Source organism: Trachurus japonicus, chromosome 18, assembly GCF_045865225.1.
Source record: "Trachurus japonicus isolate A0001 chromosome 18, Traja_1.0".
Lineage (NCBI taxonomy): Eukaryota > Metazoa > Chordata > Actinopteri > Carangiformes > Carangidae > Trachurus > Trachurus japonicus.
The window spans coordinates 29,657,373-29,678,521 of record NC_140924.1 but is presented as its reverse complement, the minus strand read 5'-3'; the positions used below and the strand labels follow the sequence as shown (position 1 = coordinate 29,678,521).

Genomic DNA, 21,149 nt, shown 5'->3' with positions numbered 1-21,149 from the left:
AAACGTGACAAAAAGCAGCAGTTTGACCTCTGTAGTCAGTGCCAATCTCTGCTCTCATCCATTTGTCTTGAAATTCTGGCTGGATTGCACAAAAACACATTATGTAATACATGTAATGCTTTGGTGTATAATGTTATAAAATTCAAACATGAAAACAACTAACAAAATATATCAATCCTGTGGAGGTCTTTGTTTTTTTTTTAAACCTTGTTTTTCAGTGTAAACATTGAATATAAACAAGGAACAAAAAGAAAAGGCATTGCTGTATTATGTTAACAAAAAAGGACTTTGCTTTCTTGGCTTATTCTATTATTATACTTGAAACAGTTAATGATAATGGTGTATTATAATTAAAGAAAAATATGTAATTGCACGTCTAATGGAAAAAGATAACACATGATCAGTAGTAGTGACTGTTGTTGTCCTAAGAATGTCTCAGAATGGTGGAGTGGCTGGCTGTGAGCCCTTTCTCTCTTCATTATCATTAATCTGATACAGCATCTTTATTATGCATTCCACTTCAGCATTCACCTGATTAACACTTTTTCTTTAAATATAACCTGGGCTAAAAATACATCTCTATTCTACCCTAGTTCTATGTGATGTATTAAATAAGAATGAGACTCTTCTTATTTGTAGCCTACTGGTAATAATGTAACCCCTTTCTTTGTACTTGGCTCACCTGATGGAAAATGGTTCCACTTCCACCAGTCATTAAACAGAGGGCACAACACCAAAACTGTGTCCAGATATCTGTTCCTGGGATGCTCTGTGTCATGGCAGTTGGGACAGTAGTCAAGTCTTTCATAATCTCAGTTACAGTTATGTGGCCTTATTCAGTGACATAACCAAGAGGAGTTATTGCTCATAACTGCTGCCATTACATTTGTAAAGTCTCTGAGTATGTGTGTATGCTGGACGCTTTGCTTTATTCCTCTTCTATCCCAGCTTTTGGATTACTTCCTTGTGGAGTGGCCACATTGTGTTGACAGAAAATATACAATTTATTTAATAGTGCAACAGTGTGCAAAACTGTCTCAATCACTTTTGGAACACTAAAGATGAGGAATTAATGACTAAGATGTTTGGAGTCGCACAGCCCAGGACATCCTACTGCCATCTGGTGGAGAAAAGGAATGACAACAACATTTGAATGAAAGCTGCTTATAAAAAGTGATTGCTATCAAAACTAAGAGTATTAATCAGCCACTCATTTAATATTTTTTTAACAGATAGTTTTAAAGCAGATAACTGCTCCCTGCTCTTTCTCTTTGGTTTTGTCAAACACATAGAAAGCTAAATGTGCGCTCTGTTCTGCTTTTATTTTGAAATTTCACAGGAAGAGTCACTTGTGTTCTTGCAGTTGCCAGGGGCAACGCAAACTCCAGGCGACGCTGGCAGGCAGTTAGGATTCATTTTGAGTCTTTAACTATTGGTATATATATTTTTCATTGATAACAATAGCTGAGTCTGTTTTAAATGGGATGTGTTCTTATAATTGGTAAAGGTTGTTGAGTAGAAATGCCACCTAAAGCCGCCAAAAAGGGCTCAGCTAAGCCTGCTGCTGGAGCCGCAGCTACCAACAAGAACTGGGAGGCTGGTCTCAGCAAAGAGCAGTTTGAGGAGGTTTGCTATTACTTCCGTTTAACTTCATTTTTGTGTTCAAAAAATTATATATTATCACAGAGTGAGGCTAATAGAATTTTGTAAAGTTCTTATAGTTATAGCAAGTAGCAACACTGTAACGTTACGTTGGTGGTTTTGCTAGCCACAGTGTTACGTGGGTTTTTGGTTGGATTTCAGACATTTGGATGATGCTATTTTCCAAACTGTTTAGTGCAACTTGAATAATACTAAAAAGATCTGTGGATTTTACCACACCGGTAGGTAACTACAGCGTAAAACCAGCAACGTTTAAGTTTGGGCTTTTATTTTGAAGGTGAGATGTCAAACCGGATATGTCGGTTCTCGATGTTCTTTTCGAGCGCTTCTCTGCAGCAAAACTTTTTCTAGTAGCCCTGGACGCTGCAGTATTATGACAGTGTTTCTGTGAGTAATGTAATTAGTAATGAGTACTTAGTATTTTTTTCTATCATTAGCCGTGTGGTTTACGAGGACCCGAGCGTTTTGTCAGCGTGTAATCCACCTGTCGGTCAACTGTCAGGGAAATAGAAGTAAAACCATGTAACCTGTTGGCGCTGCGTTGGGTGATGATGTGCGTGTATTACTCGTGTTAATCATGTTGTCGTGTCATCTCCAGGACTCATGGCAGGCCTGTGTGTCTTTAGTGGTTGAGAGAAGTAAAGAGGATGAGGAGCTGATTCAGGCTCTGGCTTTGGCCGTGCAACAACCACAACGCAAACTTTTCAGTTTGCTGACCTGGGACAGCACCCTTACAAAGGTATTTTACATTTACTTTCAAAGGTAGGCTAATAACATGAATAACTGATTAACATCTTCTCTTATACCACAGATCCATGACCTGGGGAATCCCAAAGCAAAAAAGCCTGATGATCTCCCCGCTTTCTATGAGGTAGGATTGAGATGTCAGAGAGGAGTAGGAATTAATCTCTTTAGTTTTTAATATGATATGAGCTAGTGTTTGAAAAGACATTGTGGGCGTACTGAATGTATGCATGTTTGCATTTCTGTAGTGGCATAATCATTGCTCTTTTGTGGTTGTGATTCATATTTTTTGTATCTAGGTTATGGAGCCTGCTAAGGTGCTGCTGGATGCAGGAGAGGAGATCCCATGTGACCTGATGGCAAAAATACTGAAATTTCAGTTGCTTCAAGTCAAAGCCAGTGATCAGCAGAGGAGGGAGGATGAGAAAGTGAGTGGTTCTTATGTATGATTCTGTGTGTTGATAATTTAATAATTTAGTAACAGTCTTCAACTTGCGTGGATGAGTTTGTTGCCAAAACACTGTGACTCAGTAAAATCCAGGTTATGATGTAATATTTGTGTGAAAGAGTTGATTTTATGTTTCTGTGGAGTCCTCTGTTATTTTTGTCCACTTTTGTTTTAGGCTGAGGAAGAGAAGGCAAAAGCTGGTCCCGTCCCAGCAGGCAAGGACAAAGGCAAGGACAAGGCTTCTGACAAAAAGGGAAAGAGTCCGCCCTCTCCAGAGGGATTTTCCAAGGAAAAGACCAAACTCAAACGCAGGGATGATGTTGACCCACCGAACTTCATTGGTAAAAACCAACTGTGCTGATAAAACATAGAGCCACTGTTAACTACATAATAATTATAGTAGTGTTTTGTTATGTTATGAGAAAATATATACAAAAGGTCTTTGGATATTACTTGCTTCTACAGTATGTGTATGGAATCATAATGTGCATGTGTGTATGTAGACACTGATTGATATACCTGCAATATCCTTCTGTGTTTCTTTGTGTGTGGGCACAGATGATGAGCCAGACGAAGGTCCTCAACACTACATCCTGATTTCGGGCTTCTACCAGCCTCATCTGATTGTGGCCCTGGATGCCATAGGTGTACATGTACCTAATGTCATCAAATTGTGTTCAGAGCACAGACAAACTGGTGAGGGAAATAAGCTGAGCCAAAGAACATCTCCAGCTTTGGATGGTAATTTACCTTCACCATTTGTCTTTTTTTTTGCATCCTTTTAACTTTAAGGCCTAGTGCACATTAACTTTTTTTCATAACTGATTTATCAGTTTATCTTTACAGTAAAAATCTCATACTTTTCATATGTATTATTGGTTCAGGTGGCATTGTGTAATATTTGGGGTATAAATCAGATCAAATCACAGGCTCAGCCAGTCCGATGCAAGCTGCACAGGCCAGGAGGTTGGATCTGTTCTGGTCGACTCTGAGCCCAGCTTTGGACAACATGCCACAGGAGTCCAAGCTCCACAATGTGGCTCAGCTCAGCTACACTGTCCCCGATCTCTTACCTTCTGTCCGTCCACAGGATCCTGAGGCTGTGGTGAGATATTTGTCTCAGACATTTGTTTTCTTTTTTTTCTGCAGTTGGTATATTTTGTCTTTCCGTTTGCTATTCCCTTAATCTGAAGCTCTTAAAGTGATTGTTCAGATTTTTTGAAGTGGGGTTGTATGAGGTAGAAATGGCCATGAAGTCTCTGCTCCCCCTCACTGAGAAACAACGGCGCGCTGCACCACTGATCCAAACAGCTGATAGGTGGAGTGATACAGTGCGTTGCAGAGCCTAACCTGTGTGGAGGAGTACTGAGAAAGTTGGTTAGTTCCAGATAAACAAACTTTTGCATTGTAAATTTTTACTTTTTATCATACTCCTGAACTGGTGTATTACTTTGGGACGTAGGCGGTGAAAATACACTGATTAACTGTCCCTCATTCACAACAATGTACTGCCTGTGTCTCGGTGCGGTGCAATGCACCGGTGTTTCTCAGTGGGGGAGAGCAGAGACCTTTCTACTGCAGATATTATACTTAATGGCCATTTGTACCTCATATAACCCCTCTTCAAAAAAACTGAACTATGCCTTTAAGCTTTCATTCTGTCACATTATGGTTGCTACCCCTCTGACCTCTGTGTGTGGTTTTACTGTGTGTCCAGCTGCAGTTGGGAAGCCAAATCTTTGAGGGAGTCTCCAGTCTCATTTATGACTGTATGGATTGGCGCAGGCAGCACCAACACTACTTAGACCACATCAAAATCATCCGTGTACCCACTGTTGTTCGGGTGGATTCTCAGTCCACAGAGGTAACCACACACATGCATACATGACAGACAAGACTATTAAATGATAACTTCCTGTTAAGTACTACAGTAAGTTGATATGTTCAAATATCCTGTTTTGTTTAAGCAACAGTGTTCAACTCAGTTATATTTGGATTCTGAATGAAAAGCTAAATTTAGCAGAGGATGGTTTCGATCCATCGACCTCTGGGTTATGGGCCCAGCACGCTTCCGCTGCGCCACTCTGCTACACATGGGACAGGGAGATATGCAGGTGTGAAAGCAGTACTGAAATACAGCTGTTTTCACAAACTGTCTCTGGGCTTCTTATCATATCACCCAGTTGACTGCAATAGCACCAGCTGAATACATGTGGACATAGCTACTTTGTCTACCATGACCATTAAAGTGATTGTTTGATGAAATATTGAATTTTATTGAATACATAACTATATCCAGTATATGGTGAGACCTGTTGGCTGGATATAAATTGTGTTGTGTGTAAATCAGAACTGTTTACTCTGTGTCTTCTTATGTATCCTTCTTGCCAGGTTGTGGTGACCCCTCCCCCTGCGACTCCACACTCCAAGAAGAAGTCAGTGCGGGGGGAGACCCCACCCGACCATGGTAAAACCTGTTTGTGATTGTGTGTTTGAATAAAAAACTCAGAGTAGGACAAACAATCTAACCTTGTTTCTTTTTTATCCCCTCTTCTTTGTGGACAGAGACAGATTCGCCTCCTCTCTCTACAGATGTAGACATGCGCTACTATAGAAACCTACTGGACCTGATTCCACCTGAAGCTTGCTCAGTGCCCCTTATCTTGCACTGTATGCTGGAGCAGGTCTGTTTTTGCATGTGTGTGTATGTGTCTGTCTCTGTCTCAGAGTGAATGAAGTGTGTGGCCAGAGCAAGATTTAGACGACTCTAAATTGCACGAGAGGTCAGTGCTCTTATCCTCTCCTCTGTTGCAGCCTGTTACTGTCCTGAAACTGTCTGTGCTCTATCTTTGTATTTTTGTCTCCAGGTGGTTATTTCCACAGAGGAATCTGTGTCTGAACAGCCCCATGCAGATGAGAAGCCCACAGCCGGTGATGGTCCCTGGTTAGACTGTCAGCTGGTCAGCTACATGCTGCAGAGCTTCCTGCCGCCGGTGCACAGAAAAGAGGAGAGAAGCCACATATTAAACAACTTGCTGACTGTAGTGCAGAATGAGGAAGACAAGAAGGTAGAGCAACTACACACTCTGTATGTTGGCTGTCACAAGACAGTGGTTTTTCCGAAAATTACAAAAATTCACATCTCACTATGATACATATGCAAGCATTGGTGGTTCAGTGGTAGAATTCTCGCCTGCCACGCGGGAGGCCCGGGTTCGATTCCCGGCCAATGCAGCACAACGTTTTAGGGGGGGAGGACACTGAGAAGAAAGAGGGGGCTCGTATTTCAGTGGGAAGGGCTTAGCGCAAGTTTGAGGGCTAGAAAGAGAGAGAGAGAGCTAACCCCCACCGGTTACTCCACCATGTGAGTGGAGTCGGTGTCGCAGCACACCCATAGAAGGGAGGCTGACATGTGAGTGTGTAGCTGAGGGAGGGGGAAGCAGACAGGAAGCTCGTGAAGAGAATGTCTCTTTCATTTGCAGTTTTTGTGTTTTTTCTCATTACCCACCACAAAAACACATGTCAAAACACGACACACAGTTTTATCTTATGGTGTGTGAGGAAAACATTCAACTCATTAAGGATACCCCCTGAAATTGTACATTTTTCAGATGCACATTTTATTCTATTCGATTTTATTCTCTTGTCATCCATGTTAGAGGCTCGTAGAAATGTTTGGAGCAGAGGAGAAAAGGTCAGAGCATCCTTTAGTCATAAGACACCATGATGAAAGGGCTCTGCGGCTGAGGGACATCAGTGTGAGTGGATTTTTGTTTTTGTTGACAATGGTGTGAAATGGAATGACAAAGGAATAAACTGTATAGTCAATGTAATCCTTTTTCCGCCCAAGTTTTTATCTTTATACAAAGAAAGTGTGTATATGCTGTGTGTTTGTGTGTGTATTATTTAACTTTCAGGCTGTTCAGGGTTTTAATCCTGCAGACGTGGAGCTGTCCATGATGAAGCAGTCTCCAGTGTCGAAGCTGATCCGTTCTGTAGCTCAGCCGAGAAAGAGCAACCCCTGCTGGATGGCACTTAAACAACAGCTGCAACACTACTGCACAGATGGTCAAGGTCAGACACTGTGAGATGCACCCACCTCATACTGCTGTTGGAAACTGATCTGTATCTGAGTTGTGTGATAATTAGATACAATTTTATAATGTTTTTTGACTAGAATAATCCAACTAATTATGGATGAACATGTACATGAAGATGTCAGACCTGGTTTTCATGTGAAAAGCTCTTGATTTGACAGACACCATGCAAATGAGGATATAATATTATATTATCCTACAGGTGTGGTGTCATGGCCTGAGGTGGAGCGTCTGTTTCATCAGAGTGTGTTTGAGACAATGCCACTGACCAGGCCAGACCAAAACGGAGTATTATTAAACGCTGCAGGACCACGGGGGACACCTGAAGCAGCACAGCAGCAGACACACACAGTGATTGCCTGGGATGACCCACTATCCTTTGCCAAACAGCAGCTTCATAACTTGCGCAATAAAGGTCTGTTAGCTTTTAGTGGTGAATCTATGTACTTGTGATGAGCATAAGGTACATTTAATGGTACAACTGAGATAAGAATCTGGTTACTGTAGCATCTTTGTCCCACTATTCAACTTTATTGCTGCACTATCAATTTCTACTGTAGGTCCAACATTCCTCACTGAGGACCCTGGGAACACAGAGGTATTGTTTACATCTTGTTATTACATTTTTAACAGTGGGTTTGTTCTGACTTGCCTCCGAGTAATACTGCATGTCATTTTCCCCCAGCACTTCAGTGGGAGAGTGCAGACACATCTGGCCCTAGCTGACATTCAGAAGTGTAGGCTGAGATCTCTGTATGACTGGCATTATGCTGAACACCACAACGCTTCTGTCTTCCCACAGGTCAGCTTCCCTCCCTTGTCTTTGTCAGCATGAAAACACAGTTGTTCTACCCACCATGTGTGTGTTACCTACTCTATTTATGTTGTAAATGGGATAATTGTGTCAAAATCCCTAACCCTTAAATCTTAAAATCAAATGCATCAGATTAGATATACGACACTTAACTTCAGTTTAAACACTGCTGGATGGGCTTTTAATGTAACAATAGAGACTTGAGGTTGGACGCAGCAGCAGCATGTTGTTCATTTAATGAATTAAGGAAAAAACACATTGGTTTTGAAACTTTGTTTTCAAAGTTAGATTAAAACGTCCTAATTCGGTTTTATTTGTAATTGATTTAATACATGTTCTGTCATGTTTTATGCATAGGTACTCCAGTCCGCCTCAGAAGAATACTGCTGCTTGGACACTTTCAGAGGAAGCCATAACAACATCCTTTATATTTTTTGCCACAATCCCAGGAGTTCCAATCGCCAGAGCAAGGAGTCCTGGGACGTAGCCCTTCACACTGATGTCAAGTTCAGGTCAGAATGCAAGTTCCCATTGTCATGGGTTTTGGTCCCACTGGACATCAATAGTACTGGGTTTGTTTTTGTGAGACTGCAGAACAATAAACAGAGTCTTTTTTATCAGTTGCCCTAATAGCGAGTGAAAGAATGCATACATGGAGTGTTACATTGACTTTTACTTGTTTTGTTAGGAAGTATCTGGAGCATGTTGCAGATACCATTGTGGATTGGACAAGAGAGGAGGAATTAAAGAGAGAGGCAATGCAACTCAGAAAGCTCAGTCGCAATAAGTCTCCTAACGGTACTGTAGTTTACAATACAAGGCTCTGGCAATGAAACTGTACTGAGCACCATACAAATACAGTACATTGTTTGTTTTCTTTCCTATCTAGATGAAAATGCTGCAGATTCTGCATCAGAGGGGGACACTTTGGAGCCAGTCATCAGAAAAGACTCTCTTAAAGTTAGTACCAACTAATGCATGAACATTCTTCATGAGGAAGCTGTGATTGTGTTTTTAGGACCAAACCACTTATAAAATGATAGGAGTAAGTAATAATTTAGTTCACAGCCATGTGAACACACATTTCAGACTCCTAGTAAATAATCTTTGTATTTTAAGTAATCGCTGACCACTTAAAATATAAAAAGACTAAACTTTGATGAATGCTCCCAGTGACCCAATTCAAATCAGACATTACATGAGTCTAATTTATGCAGACTATCTCAAGAGTCCTTACTTTCTCTCTAAATACATGTTTGGATTATTTATTATCTACTAAAAATAGAACAAGGCCAGACTGATCTGTCCCCAAGTCTCCCAAGCTTAATCAGTACTTTACACTACAGATTATATTACTTTGACCATGTTACAGGCCTGGAAGTTGGAGCAGGAGCAGCTAAAGGCAGAAGAGGAGGTGTCCAAGAAATCAAAGAAAGAGAATGCACCAAAAGGCAAACAGCAAAAGGAAGAGAAACCAACAGATGGCAAGGAAAGTAAAACCTCTGGAGGGAAGAAGAGCAGAGCAGAGACAGGAGGCAACTCAGCCAAGACTCCCGGAGACTCAATACCGACTTTGGAGGAAAACAAAGACCTGCATCAGACAGAGGACGTCAATGTGAGGGAACACACAGGAAATCATAATGTTTTCATCAGAAAATAACCAGCAGCATATAGAAAGTAGATGATGATATGTGTGTATGACACTTTATGTTTGATGTGCAGAGTTTCACAGGGTACAACATGGATGGGAGGTTGATCCACTTGTCAGGGCATCTTCAGTATCTTTTCCCCACAGACGGAGGACACATCACCGTGGAGAATATCAGCTATGTTGGAGGTACAGAGACAAAGTTGGGGTTGTAGAGAAAGATCTGAATTTGAAAACATGCTTACTAGGAAACAAAATCAAGTTATTGTCCGATCATGATGAAACATATAATGAAAGTTGGTATGAGTTCCCTGCACTTTGTTGTGTATAACTAGATTACTCATCCATTGTTTCTCTCCCTTCTGCAGCCACGTGGTTGTACTTAAGAGTGGAAATTAATGTGGACGTTTTGTCCTTACTGACACCTAGTGGTGTCAACAGGTGTTGTTGGTGATTTTTCACACAGACACACATACCTTCTGTGCTGTTTTCAATCCAGGTTCCAACCTAATGAAAATTGCTGTGAAGAAGGATGGGCATCAGTTCTACACACACATAAACCAAGTTATTGACCATGCAAACCCCCCCTCTCAGCCTAACAGCAAAGAACCCAGTGACAAAAAGGAAGATCAAGGTAAAGATGTGGGACGTAACACAGACATTAATGTTTGTGGTTTGCAATTTTAGGAGCTTAATGCCTTTGCATGTGTGTATCCTTTCCAGTGTCAGAGCCTGTGGAGATAAAAAGAGTGAAGCAGGGCTCCCTGTCAGCAGTTCTAAACAATGGAATTCACCTCTCATACAGTTTCTATGGTCCTTCAGGAGAATATACAGGTATATACATATAAAAACATATATGTTTGAATGGATTATAATTACTTTTTTTAAAATTCCGTAATTGATGCTAATATTTTAATATCAGTGTTCCAAGAAATTACTTTACCTATCTGTGGAGTGAACAAGGTTGAATCTACTTCACAGTGCAGCATTGATATATAATAAGATTGTTAATTTAACAGTGATTCTGTTTGATGATGTTATAGTGAGTCCCCAGGGACCTGAAGGGGGTCTCACCGAGGCCTCCACCCTCCAGATCTCTCGCTCCTCATCCACACAGCACGCTAAGGGAGCAGACACAGATTCATTTCCCTCTACAACACACACTCCATCCAGCCAGAACCATCCTCAAGAGTCCCAGGTAAAAGACGAGCGTTCCATCGGTGCAACATTTGCGCCCATCTAATTTACTCTCACATACACACACATTAACATACCGAGTACAGTAATATTACCATACTACAGTATAAAATTGAATAAACCATCATATTTTGTTTGTAGTCTAAGGTGTGTGAAGGCCAAACAGCATTGCCATCAAATCCTTTCAGCAGTCTGAACCTGTCTGTTCCGAACGGCCTATTGCTGCAGTTTTTGAGAGAGGATCAAGGTCAGTGGTACACTTACTTGGCAATGTAGAGTATATAGACACACGTACATAGATTTGTGTATGTGTCCATGCATCATTCAACTGAAAGAGTCATTAAACTGGGTCTCAGGAATATCACAGAACTCAATAACATAACTCTGTCTACACTGTTACATCACACTCGTCTCTACATTTTCGACATTTTTACAGAATTTTGTGAGCCCATGAAAATGATGTGATAAATGTTAAGAGGATTATTCTGCTATAATCTCAATATTTCTCATGCCTAAATTTGTCTGCTCATACAAATTGGCAGTAAAAAGGATTTTGCTACTTTGAGATCTACAAATGACTCTAGTTGGAAATATGAAGACATTCCTGTTGAATGAATGTGTCCTCTCTGATATTTCAGCCTGATACTCCAGAATTATTATATTGCCTTAGACTATACATTCATTTTCAAGTATTTACCACATCATTTGTGTGTTTGGACATGTTCCCAGGGGAGCAGGGTATCCTGGTGAGACAGAGCTTCCCTCTCTGTGACAGAGGAGAGCTGAGGCAGCTTCAGGACCCTTCCCTCTCCAAAGAGCTGTCCCGCATCGTCACCAGCCGGGGAACTGTGATCCGTTACATGAGAGATGGGTCCACAGAGGTACACATACTGTACATGCACAAACATACTCATATGAAGGCACAAATACTAACAAATGTTAGTATGGTATGTATGGTATAAGCAGAGTTGTCAGATGAAGAATCCCTGCATAACATGGTAATGGCAGAATTCCCCAACACACAAATCACTTCTTTCATTAATGTTCTGTAGGTGCTGTTTGCTGATGGCTCTGTCAGTTTCAGCCAGGATAGTGGCCCAGTGTGGGTGCCTGACTCTGAGGTTAAGGAGGGAAACGCTCCCCCCGACGAGGACGACAAGAAAGGTCAGACTGCAGTGCTATCAAATTGAAAACAGTGCTGTCCACCATTGAATGCTGTTTGATGCCGCCCCCAGCTGTGAGGATAATTAAGTATCACTTTCACATGAAGCACAGTGCCACTAGGTCTTTGTATCCTTTTATGTGTGTCTCTACAGAACAGAGTGCAGAGGAGGAGATTGATACCCAGAGAGGGTGCTGGGTAACTACAACTCCCTCTGGGGGACGCATCTGTACAGTGGGAACCACACACAAACACATACCCACCCCCCCTCTTCTGGCCTTAAAGGCGACAGACCCATTCACCCACCAGGTAAGAATGCAGTGTTAAGTTTACCAGTTTTAATTTGTTGATGAAATGTTGTTGTTAAAGACTGAAAATAAACAAAGTTTGTATTTAAAAAAGACACAGGTCCTATTGTGAAAACTTCTTTACTTTTAACTTGGCATGTGTTGTGTTGTGGCAGGTGATGATGAGCCGGGAGGACCTGGTGGTTTCTGTCCAGAACCCAGATGGATCTCTGACTGTGGAACATGCAGATGGAACCAGGATTACCAGTCTATACCAAAATAGACCACCAAGCACAGGTAAGCAGCAGCAGCAGCAGTATGCTGTAACAAAATTACAGTTAAAAACTGATAAGACAGGATCAAATCAAGGAAAAATTCAATATCCACGAGGTGGCAAAGTAAAAATGAAATAAATGAATAAATAATAAAAAGCCGTGTTTCCACTGCAGGAGTTCCTGGTAAAAGGAGGGGGTAGGAACTTCTACAGGAACCGTCCTCTCACTCGGCCCTCTCAGTGGCCGTGTCTCCACTGCAGACAGGACCCACCGGGCTCTTATGGCGACGTGCAACAGTTGCGATTGTTTTTTGTTTTTTTACTGCTCTTGTTGTTGTTTGTTGTCAGTATAGACCCTTTCTTAAAAAAAGTTTTTTTAGTAACGTTGGGTTGTAAAAATGCATCTTATTTTGGGGCTTTCTCTTAGCGTCACATCCTGCTTTGAGTCTGACCAATCAGCACAGAGTAAATCTCGAGCCCCACCGGGACATTTTCAGGGCCGATCCGAGTACCTACCCCCAGGCAGGGACTGCGTTTGGCCCCGTAAAGGTTCCTGTACGGCCCTGTGGGGGAGGTTCCTGCAATGGAGACACGCACCAACGGGGCTGGCCCCGTAAAATTACCCCGAAGTTCCTGCAGTGGAAACGCGCCTAAAGTAATGAATTAATAAATAAAATACATTATGCAATAATCAAAGGTACAGAGAGAGACAAAGAGTAGCATCATTACATCTATTGATTTCACAAAGCCACATTTTAATTGGAAGGGGGGTGTCTGATTTACACTTTATTGCAATACATTTTTTAGTGATTGTCAAAAGGATTTCTGTAAGTTTCTTTAAAATCAAACCTTTTTGACCTGAGCCCCTTTGTTTTTCAGGGGAGCAGCATGAGCGTGTGACTCTTAACGCTACTGCTGGATGTGTATGTGGCTACATTGAATGTGTGTGTGTTACACGCTGCGCAGACAGCATCATTGGAGAAGAGAGTTGCAGGGACGATCGAGGAGAAGCACCTGAGAGAGAGGATGCTTGTACAAAGTCAAATGAGTTCAAGCGTGTGTGCGATGAGTGTGCTGACAATACATTGGATAAGAATGTGGAGGAGAGTGTGTTTGCGGCTGAGAATGGTACGGTGAGTGCATGTGAAAGTGATAAAGAGAGCTCGTCAACCAAAGAGCAGGTGGTGTTGGTGGAGAAGGAGGGCTGTGCCACAGTGGTGATGTATCCAGAACGACATGAAGCTCACGTCTTTTTGGCCGATGGAACTGTCATCACTGGGAACAACCACGGAGCCTATGAGGTGGGTGGTTTATTCCAAATGTGTGAAAGTATTTTTCAAAGAAAATCTTGACTTGATGCTTTTAGCTTGTTTATAACAGCTGCTGTCAATCATATGACCAGCAAACAACCTAAATGAACAAAACATTAGCACAGTTGCCTGTTTACATTTGTTTGATTGTGTGTTTCTGCTATGCATCCAAGGTGTTCCCATCCAAAATGGGGCTTCTTCAGATCCATAGTGACGGAAAGTGTGTGTACTCATCCGACCTACCTGTAACTCCGAGTCCAATAGGCGGCACTCCCACAAATCACCCGGGAAGCTACACCTTCAGTCACACAGACAGAGTGGCCTGTGACATCACAGACCCAGATGGAAACCACTTCCAGGTTGGTTACCATTTTTAAAAGAGGATGGATCAGTGTCATGATGTTACATGAAGAGGTAAACCATAGGAAGCAATAACAAATTGTGTTGCAGGTGATGGAGGATGGGCAGGTATCAGTGCTGAACTTCAGTCCTGCTCCAAGCACATTTAAGCATGATGAGGAAGAGCTAGAAGAGGAGGAGGACAGAGAGGTGACCAGGCTTGTAAAACACAGGGAACATTGTCCCAGGTGGGCTTCTGTACATTACAGTACAGTACACTTACAGTAACTTACTTGATATTTCCAGACAACTTGAGCCTTTTCACTTAGTAAAAAGTGTCTGAATAATCAGCTACCATAGTTATAAACACAATATATATTTATTGTTTTTCCTTTTACAAAGCATTTTATAAAGTAACACAACATGAACATGGGGTGTTTTCTGTCACAATATTACAGCAAAGTGATTAACCAATCAAGTACAACTTGATATAGAAAAGAAACTTAAACAAAAGAAGGGCGTTTCAGAGAAATGTACATTTTCCATTGCTTCCAGCTGTCATTGAATTTGGATTGCTGGAGCCGCATTGAAAAAGTGATTCTTTCCATTACATACACATCGTAAATAATATCATACCATTCATCTATAGATGGGACGTCTGGCTTGAGCCATTTCTTTGTAATTGCTTTTCTAGCAGCTAGACTCAGTATTCATTGTGCAGTCTGTGAAAACAAATTTCCCCATGGGGACAAATAAACTTAAACTTAAACTTAAACTTAAACTTATATTCCAAATAAATATTTATTTTTCACACTTAAATTAGCTGAGTGTACAAGACCAAAAAGAAGTTTGTCCCAGTTAAATGTAATGTCAGTTCCAAATATAGTTATTAGTTCTGAATAAACCTTGCGCCAGAAAATATTTATTTTTGGACAGGCCCAGAACAAATGGTAGTGATTGGCTTCCTGAGAACAACACAACCTCCAACAGCTGAAGATCCTGTATGGTAGCCATGCTGAGCAGGTTTAATGAAATACCTAATGAGACACTTCCAGCCGAAAGATCTCCATGATATCCTCCACTGAAATTCACAGTATTTAATCCAGGTATCTTCTGAAAGGCAGCAGTTGGTTTTCCCTGTCCCATTTTTGTTTTATATATGTGGTATTTACTATTTTTTATGTCCTGCATAAACTGTTTTCCAACACCTTTTGACTTTTTAACATAGTGCTGACCTGGCAGTTTTTTAACACTAGCATTATACTACTTTTAGAATAGAATAGAGAATACTTTATTCATCCCTAGCAGGAACAGAAAGTTTATAGGTTACAGAAAGTTTGAAAATATATCTTGTCTTTTAGGTTGTTTCTGGTACATGAAGATGGCTCAGGTACTGAACTGCTGAACTCTCAAACCGTTGAGGAGCTGCTCTACGACGCATACTCAGATCGTACCATAGCTCTGCTGAAGGAACCACTGCCAGACACACAAGGTGAACTCAATATCATAGAAATTGAAGAAAAAACACACAAAATGATAAAATGTTTGGTTTTATTCAACCTTATTTAATCTCAAATTAAATGAAATCAAAGGTCATTCTACAGTTTTATTGTGTTATGTACATGTTTTAGTTAAAAATGTAAGATTTTATCAGAGAGGTAGTTGTTGATTAACTGACAGAAGTTGAGTGTTCTTTGTCTATTCCATTATCCCTTGAAAGAGGGAAAGAGAAATCTGATTCTATCTTCAGGAAATAATATGCATTAAGTTTGTTGATGTGTTTGTGCTTGTGCTATTCCAGATGAATTTGGTATTACCATCCTAAAGCCAAGTCACCCAAGTGTGTGGTCCCAGTGGATCCTAGGGAAACAGAACCCTGACATTACCCCTCCAAATCTCAGAAACCGCAGCTGGCATGACTTTCCTCGTGTGGAGGTACTGGCACACTTGAATGTATATGCACACACAGGCAAGCAACACATCATGACACAGAAACTTACTTCCTTTCTTGCTTTCCTCTATTTCAGAAAAAGACCCCAGGTCCTCCATTTGGTACCAACATGGGACTAGGTCTGACTCTGAAAGAGAGGTTCAGTGGTTCTGCAGCATCACACCAACCTGTCAGGAGCTGCCCTAAGGTCCTCGAGATGAGGGAACTGTACCAGTACCGACCTTTCACCAGGCCGCTCAAAAATATTATAGACACACGACTGAAGGTAGAACTTAAAATAACCCATAATCACCTATCTGAAAAATGACTATGAGGTGATGTGATGCTTTTCTTTGAAATAATTAACTGTTTTGATTTTAAGTTTAGATTTTTTTGTGGTAAAATCTTTAGATAATGTATGATTTTGAAAATAACTAGTTTAGAATGATACTTATGCACCAATGTCTTTTGGTTTAGACTGATTGAATTACAGAAGATACCAGACAGCTGAAAGTAATTGGACTTTTGGTACTTGTACAACTTTGCTACAAATGTCGTAATGTGGTGTTGACTGTAGGATTACATAGAGAGTTTGATGGAGCGGGAGCAGCGGTCAGAGGAGATGAAGGTTAAAGACCCTCGCACTGAGGAGGAGAGTGCCCATTCCAGTGATTTGCTAAATCTGGTCCTGGTCAGCATGCGCACACACACACACACACACACACACACACACACACACACACACACACACACACACACACACACACACATACAGAAATACATACAAATTCACATATCTTACTGTCCTTAATGTACACATGATATAATATACAATAAATAAATACCTACAATATTGTAACCTATCTTTACTGGAACTGATATTTCTGGACATAATGATTTGAAGACTTAAATTTTAGTTTCATAATGATGTATTTTCAGTCTTTCGCAGAAGAAGAGGATGCAGGTCACACCTTTGACAAAAGGACTTCAGGTGGGTTACTGCCTCTTGCAGTGTTTAGGTTCTCTGTGAAGATTCTGTGGTTTTACCTGTGCAGTATTATCATATTATTGTCACAGCTATATGGTTAAAAAGTTGCAATAGTTTGAACTGGGTTCACACTATCATTCCGAATTATATGGAATGATTATCATATATCCCATAATTTATAATAATAATATATGTTAAAGATGAGTTATTTAATCATTGTAAAATTGAAATCAAGGTTAGTTGTTGTTTAAGTTATTTTCATAGTAGTTTCAGTTGAGAAGTGTGTGTGACTTGTTTCTTCTACTATCCTCCCTGTGTATTCACAGTGGACATAGGCAGTCTGTACAACCGAGGTGTTGGCGCTCACGTTGGGTCAGATGTTTCAGAGGAAACAGCCACTGTGGCCAGTTACAGTGACAGGTAAGAGAGATTAAAATGCAACACATGAATTGATAATATAAAGCTGTCTAGAACCATCACTAAGATGGTTCTAGATATTTTTTTAAGTTTTTGACTGTCTTTATATACATTTTAAACTTGCTCTCCTATCCAGTATCACTAATGGAAAGGAGTCAAAATGGACTGAAAAACTTGCACAATACAGGTAAATAATAATAAATCATTACCTTGTTACACAGTACCAAAAAAATATTGATTCTCGAGAACTTCTTCCACATGAACATTCACTGAGACACTTTGCACTGAAATCATAATAATATTTAGAACTAAGTATTTTATATGATATAGTCATGAGAGCATCTCCTGGGCATCTGTGGATTCATACTTATGCCAGTCACTGGTGTGTATCAAGTGTGAAATTGGCTTTTAGCTCCTCAATTTCAATTCTGAGAGGAGACACTGCTGTGATTCTCCTTTGAAGGGAATTATGTGGGACAAAATCTAGAACATTTAGTGCAGTACACTAAAGGAGGATAGTAGGATAATGGCCAAAAGTGAGAAATTGGCACCATTGCATTGAAATACATTGAATTTGTTCTGGAGTAATTTTCTCTGCATGCATGTGTTCTTCAGACTGGAGCTGTGTGAGGAAAAAGCTTGTAGAGTGGCTCTGACAAGAAACAACATAGTTCCTTACTTCCACCCAGAAAATATTTCCTTATACCAGGTACTGTGTGTGCTCACTTTAACATACTAACTATACTTCCTGAAATGCACAGCGTACACAGCATCATGTCTTGCTTTTTTAGAATCTGCTCGAGCACCAAACAGCAGACATGAGGAGACGATCCATACATCTCCCTCCCATCCCCAGGTCAGAGAGTGCTGAGGCCTTCTTCCAAGATGCCCCACAAGAGGATAGTAAGTTGATATACAGTCTGTATTTACTAAGATCTACTAAGATAAAAAATATTTAAAGGGAAACTGTACAGCTGAACTGAAAACATACATTTCCATGTAAAGCCACTAGCAAAGTGCATGAAAAGCACTGGTTGTAATTAGCTTGACTGTCATGCATAGTGTATTATATACTGTGTTTGTGTGTGCCACTGCAGCCCCACGACCTTTAAACCCAACACCCTCACAGTCAGCAAGGTAATGATGAAACCATTAACTTTTTCTTTTTTTTTTTGCTTTTCCGGTGTTCTTGGTTTCACTTAATTGTAGTAAATGACACAAAATCTGTGTTTTTATTCCCTAAATTGCTTGTTTGGTTTATGTTTTCATTTGCTGCTGTTGTGTTTTCCTTTTAGCCATGCAGCAGGAAGTAAAAGGACACCTGAGAGGAGACCCACTAACCCTACACCTCAATCTGCCGGTTTGCAGCTCACCTCTCTATTTTATTTCATGTTCAAATTAATCCCCATTTAAAGATCTGACTAAATAAGTGTCATACTATTCTCAGAATATCCCAAAACACACTGTTGTGGGACAGGATAATCAATCGGGAAGTACATTGAATGTTGCTGGAACATTTTGAGGGCAAAGTCTCGATGCTATTTAAAGCAGCATCAGCCTAGAGAGAACATTAAACCTGTCCCATTTCTTGAAGGCATGTTAAAAAGACACACAATACTGGTAAACCTACTTTTCTGTTAAGTTTGAGGGTGATGGTCAAGATTCCCAAGAATGTACTGTAGGATTCGCTGTTTGATTTCCACTTTATTTTCTGGTTGGATGCCATGCATATTAGGTGGATAGAGAAATTGAAATTGCATATGGATGAATGAATGACCTCTTGTGTATGTTTATACCAGGTGAAAGCAGTCTGAGGGGTTCATCAGGGCCTTATAAGTCTGTCCAGGTGGATGTGATTGGGAAGCCCAGGAGGACAAAAGTCAGACTACCAACCTCCATCCTCGGCTCCAAACCCCGTAGTGTACCAAATCAACAGGTAATCAAACCTTTAGACACATGCATTCAGAAAAATAAAATATATTGCAAGATGTAAAAGCTCCCCCAACAAAAATCACATTCTTTTTGATGGATCACCTTTGTTTTAAATTAAAATGATTGCACATTTAACAGAACTCATTAACTGAAAAGATTTCGCCGCACTGTAACTGGGCAATCAGCTTTTTCTGTAAGAGCCACAAACCAGTGACAGTGGAATACCTTACCTGCTGCCATAAGGAGCAGTTGCTCTCTCAGTATCTTCAAATCCAACCTAAAAAATCTGTTAAAGCTCAGCTCTGCAACCACTAACTTGGTCCTTAGGACTTCCTTCTGTGTGTGGGTGGTGGTGGTGGGGGGGTACACGCAAACGTGTGTAGCTATGTTGTTGTGGCTGTTCTGATTATCCCTGTATACTGTTTTATCTGTCCTGTTATTGTGTTGTATTTTTAATGTGACCTGCCAAGGGACTACAGATGCAAATTAGCTTAAAGGTATAATCTGGTACAGTGCATCAAATGGCAACATTTATGTTTGAACTGTACATTGTCCCTTTTAAATAAATTAAAATTGAATTGATTTTAGCGACAAATATGGAATTCAAGGACTTCTTTACACTTTTACTTATTGCTGACAACCACTGTCACCAATTCTATACAGTATATGTGCACCCTGCCAGTTAAGAGGAAAAATATGTCAAATAAAGTACAATAACATTCAATTTAGTTGTAAAATGTGTGTTGTATCTGAATAATATTTTCTTCTTAAAAGTGTCCTGATCTGACATCAAGAGCTGGTGATAGGCCACCTCTTGCTGTAGAACAAGCTTTAGCCCCCTCCTCCATCTATCCTCCATCATCCGCCATCCTTGAAATCCTGCATTCATGCAGTTGTCAAAATAATAGTTTCCTGAAGTACCATGTACTGTACTGTACAAGTGCTTTTAGTCACAATCACTGTCACACAAATACTTCTCACCCATCTATTTACTCATCGCTCTATCTGTGTCCCTTATTCCCAGTTCCTGTCAGTGGACGAGCCAGTGAGGAGGAAGTGTCGAACAATTTCTCTGACTGATCCAAATGTTGTAGTGAGGGGTTTCCAGCTCCTCCCTTCCAGCGTGGACTTTGGTACGGTGCAGGAGGGCACCTCTTCGGCCATTACTGTGGTGATGAAGAATGTGGGCGTTGACTCCTGCAGGTATGGATAGAAGGATGGGTAAATAATTAAATACACAGGCAACTCTAGACATCACATACAGTATATCTGGGTCACCTTCAAGTTCAAAAGGAAAACTTTGACTTTTTGTTTTATATTTTTGATCCGTCTCTCTGCCAGGTTCCATGTGAAACAGCCTCCGCCTGTTACAGGCCTCCGGGTCATGTACAACCCAGGGCCTGTAAGTTCCCATTAGGGTCTTAATATTTGAATGTTGAGGTGTTGCATTGGTAATGACAACAAACTACATGTGCTCTACTATTGTACTGCTGTCTAGGTGGCTGCAGGTTTGCACGTTGAACTGCAGGTGCAGCTGTTTGCCATGTGTGCAGCCCAAGCAGGAGAAGCAGAGCCCAAAAAAATCATCTCTCAGGATATTGTCATCCACACTGAGACAGACATCTTCTACCTGCCTGTCACTGCTAATATCCTTTGAATACCTCAAGGCATGTTTACTTTGGAGGAACCTTTTTATTATATTTTTGTCCAAACAGCAAGTCAGCTATTGTTCAGCCTGCTTGTAATGTCCTTACTAAATATCTGTGTGCCAGTGTTTTATGAAATCACATTTCAGCATATCATAATGTAGTCTGGCTCATATTTCAGCCTTGTTCTCATTAAAAAAAAAAATATATATATATATATGGTTATAGCACTTACAGATACAGACAGACTTCAC

General features: G+C 40.6%; 1 protein-coding gene and 1 non-coding gene across 2 annotated transcripts; both read left to right on the top strand.

Moving 5' to 3' along the window:
* Positions 1 to 1,376: 1,376 nt before the first annotated feature.
* LOC146969594 (sperm-associated antigen 17-like) lies at positions 1,377 to 20,906 on the top strand. The gene is made up of 47 exons (XM_085759439.1): positions 1,377 to 1,626; positions 2,261 to 2,401; positions 2,474 to 2,533; positions 2,706 to 2,834; positions 3,030 to 3,195; positions 3,413 to 3,595; positions 3,784 to 3,959; positions 4,572 to 4,718; positions 5,246 to 5,321; positions 5,420 to 5,538; positions 5,722 to 5,922; positions 6,514 to 6,612; positions 6,772 to 6,928; positions 7,154 to 7,366; positions 7,512 to 7,549; positions 7,637 to 7,753; positions 8,123 to 8,277; positions 8,454 to 8,563; positions 8,655 to 8,725; positions 9,138 to 9,380; positions 9,488 to 9,602; positions 9,913 to 10,047; positions 10,137 to 10,247; positions 10,457 to 10,611; positions 10,752 to 10,857; positions 11,340 to 11,491; positions 11,663 to 11,774; positions 11,927 to 12,081; positions 12,236 to 12,356; positions 13,213 to 13,634; positions 13,817 to 14,002; positions 14,094 to 14,230; positions 15,344 to 15,474; positions 15,784 to 15,917; positions 16,010 to 16,198; positions 16,490 to 16,603; positions 16,852 to 16,903; positions 17,227 to 17,320; positions 17,454 to 17,504; positions 17,933 to 18,026; positions 18,109 to 18,220; positions 18,415 to 18,454; positions 18,613 to 18,677; positions 19,117 to 19,253; positions 20,274 to 20,452; positions 20,591 to 20,651; positions 20,748 to 20,906. The coding sequence occupies exons 1-47, from the start codon at positions 1,522 to 1,524 to the stop codon at positions 20,904 to 20,906; spliced, it is 6,225 nt and encodes a 2,074-aa protein (XP_085615565.1). The 5' UTR covers positions 1,377 to 1,521.
* On the top strand, positions 6,018 to 6,088 carry trnag-gcc (transfer RNA glycine (anticodon GCC)). Its single transcript has one exon. It is a non-coding gene; the product is annotated as a tRNA-Gly (tRNA).
* Positions 20,907 to 21,149: the final 243 nt, after the last annotated feature.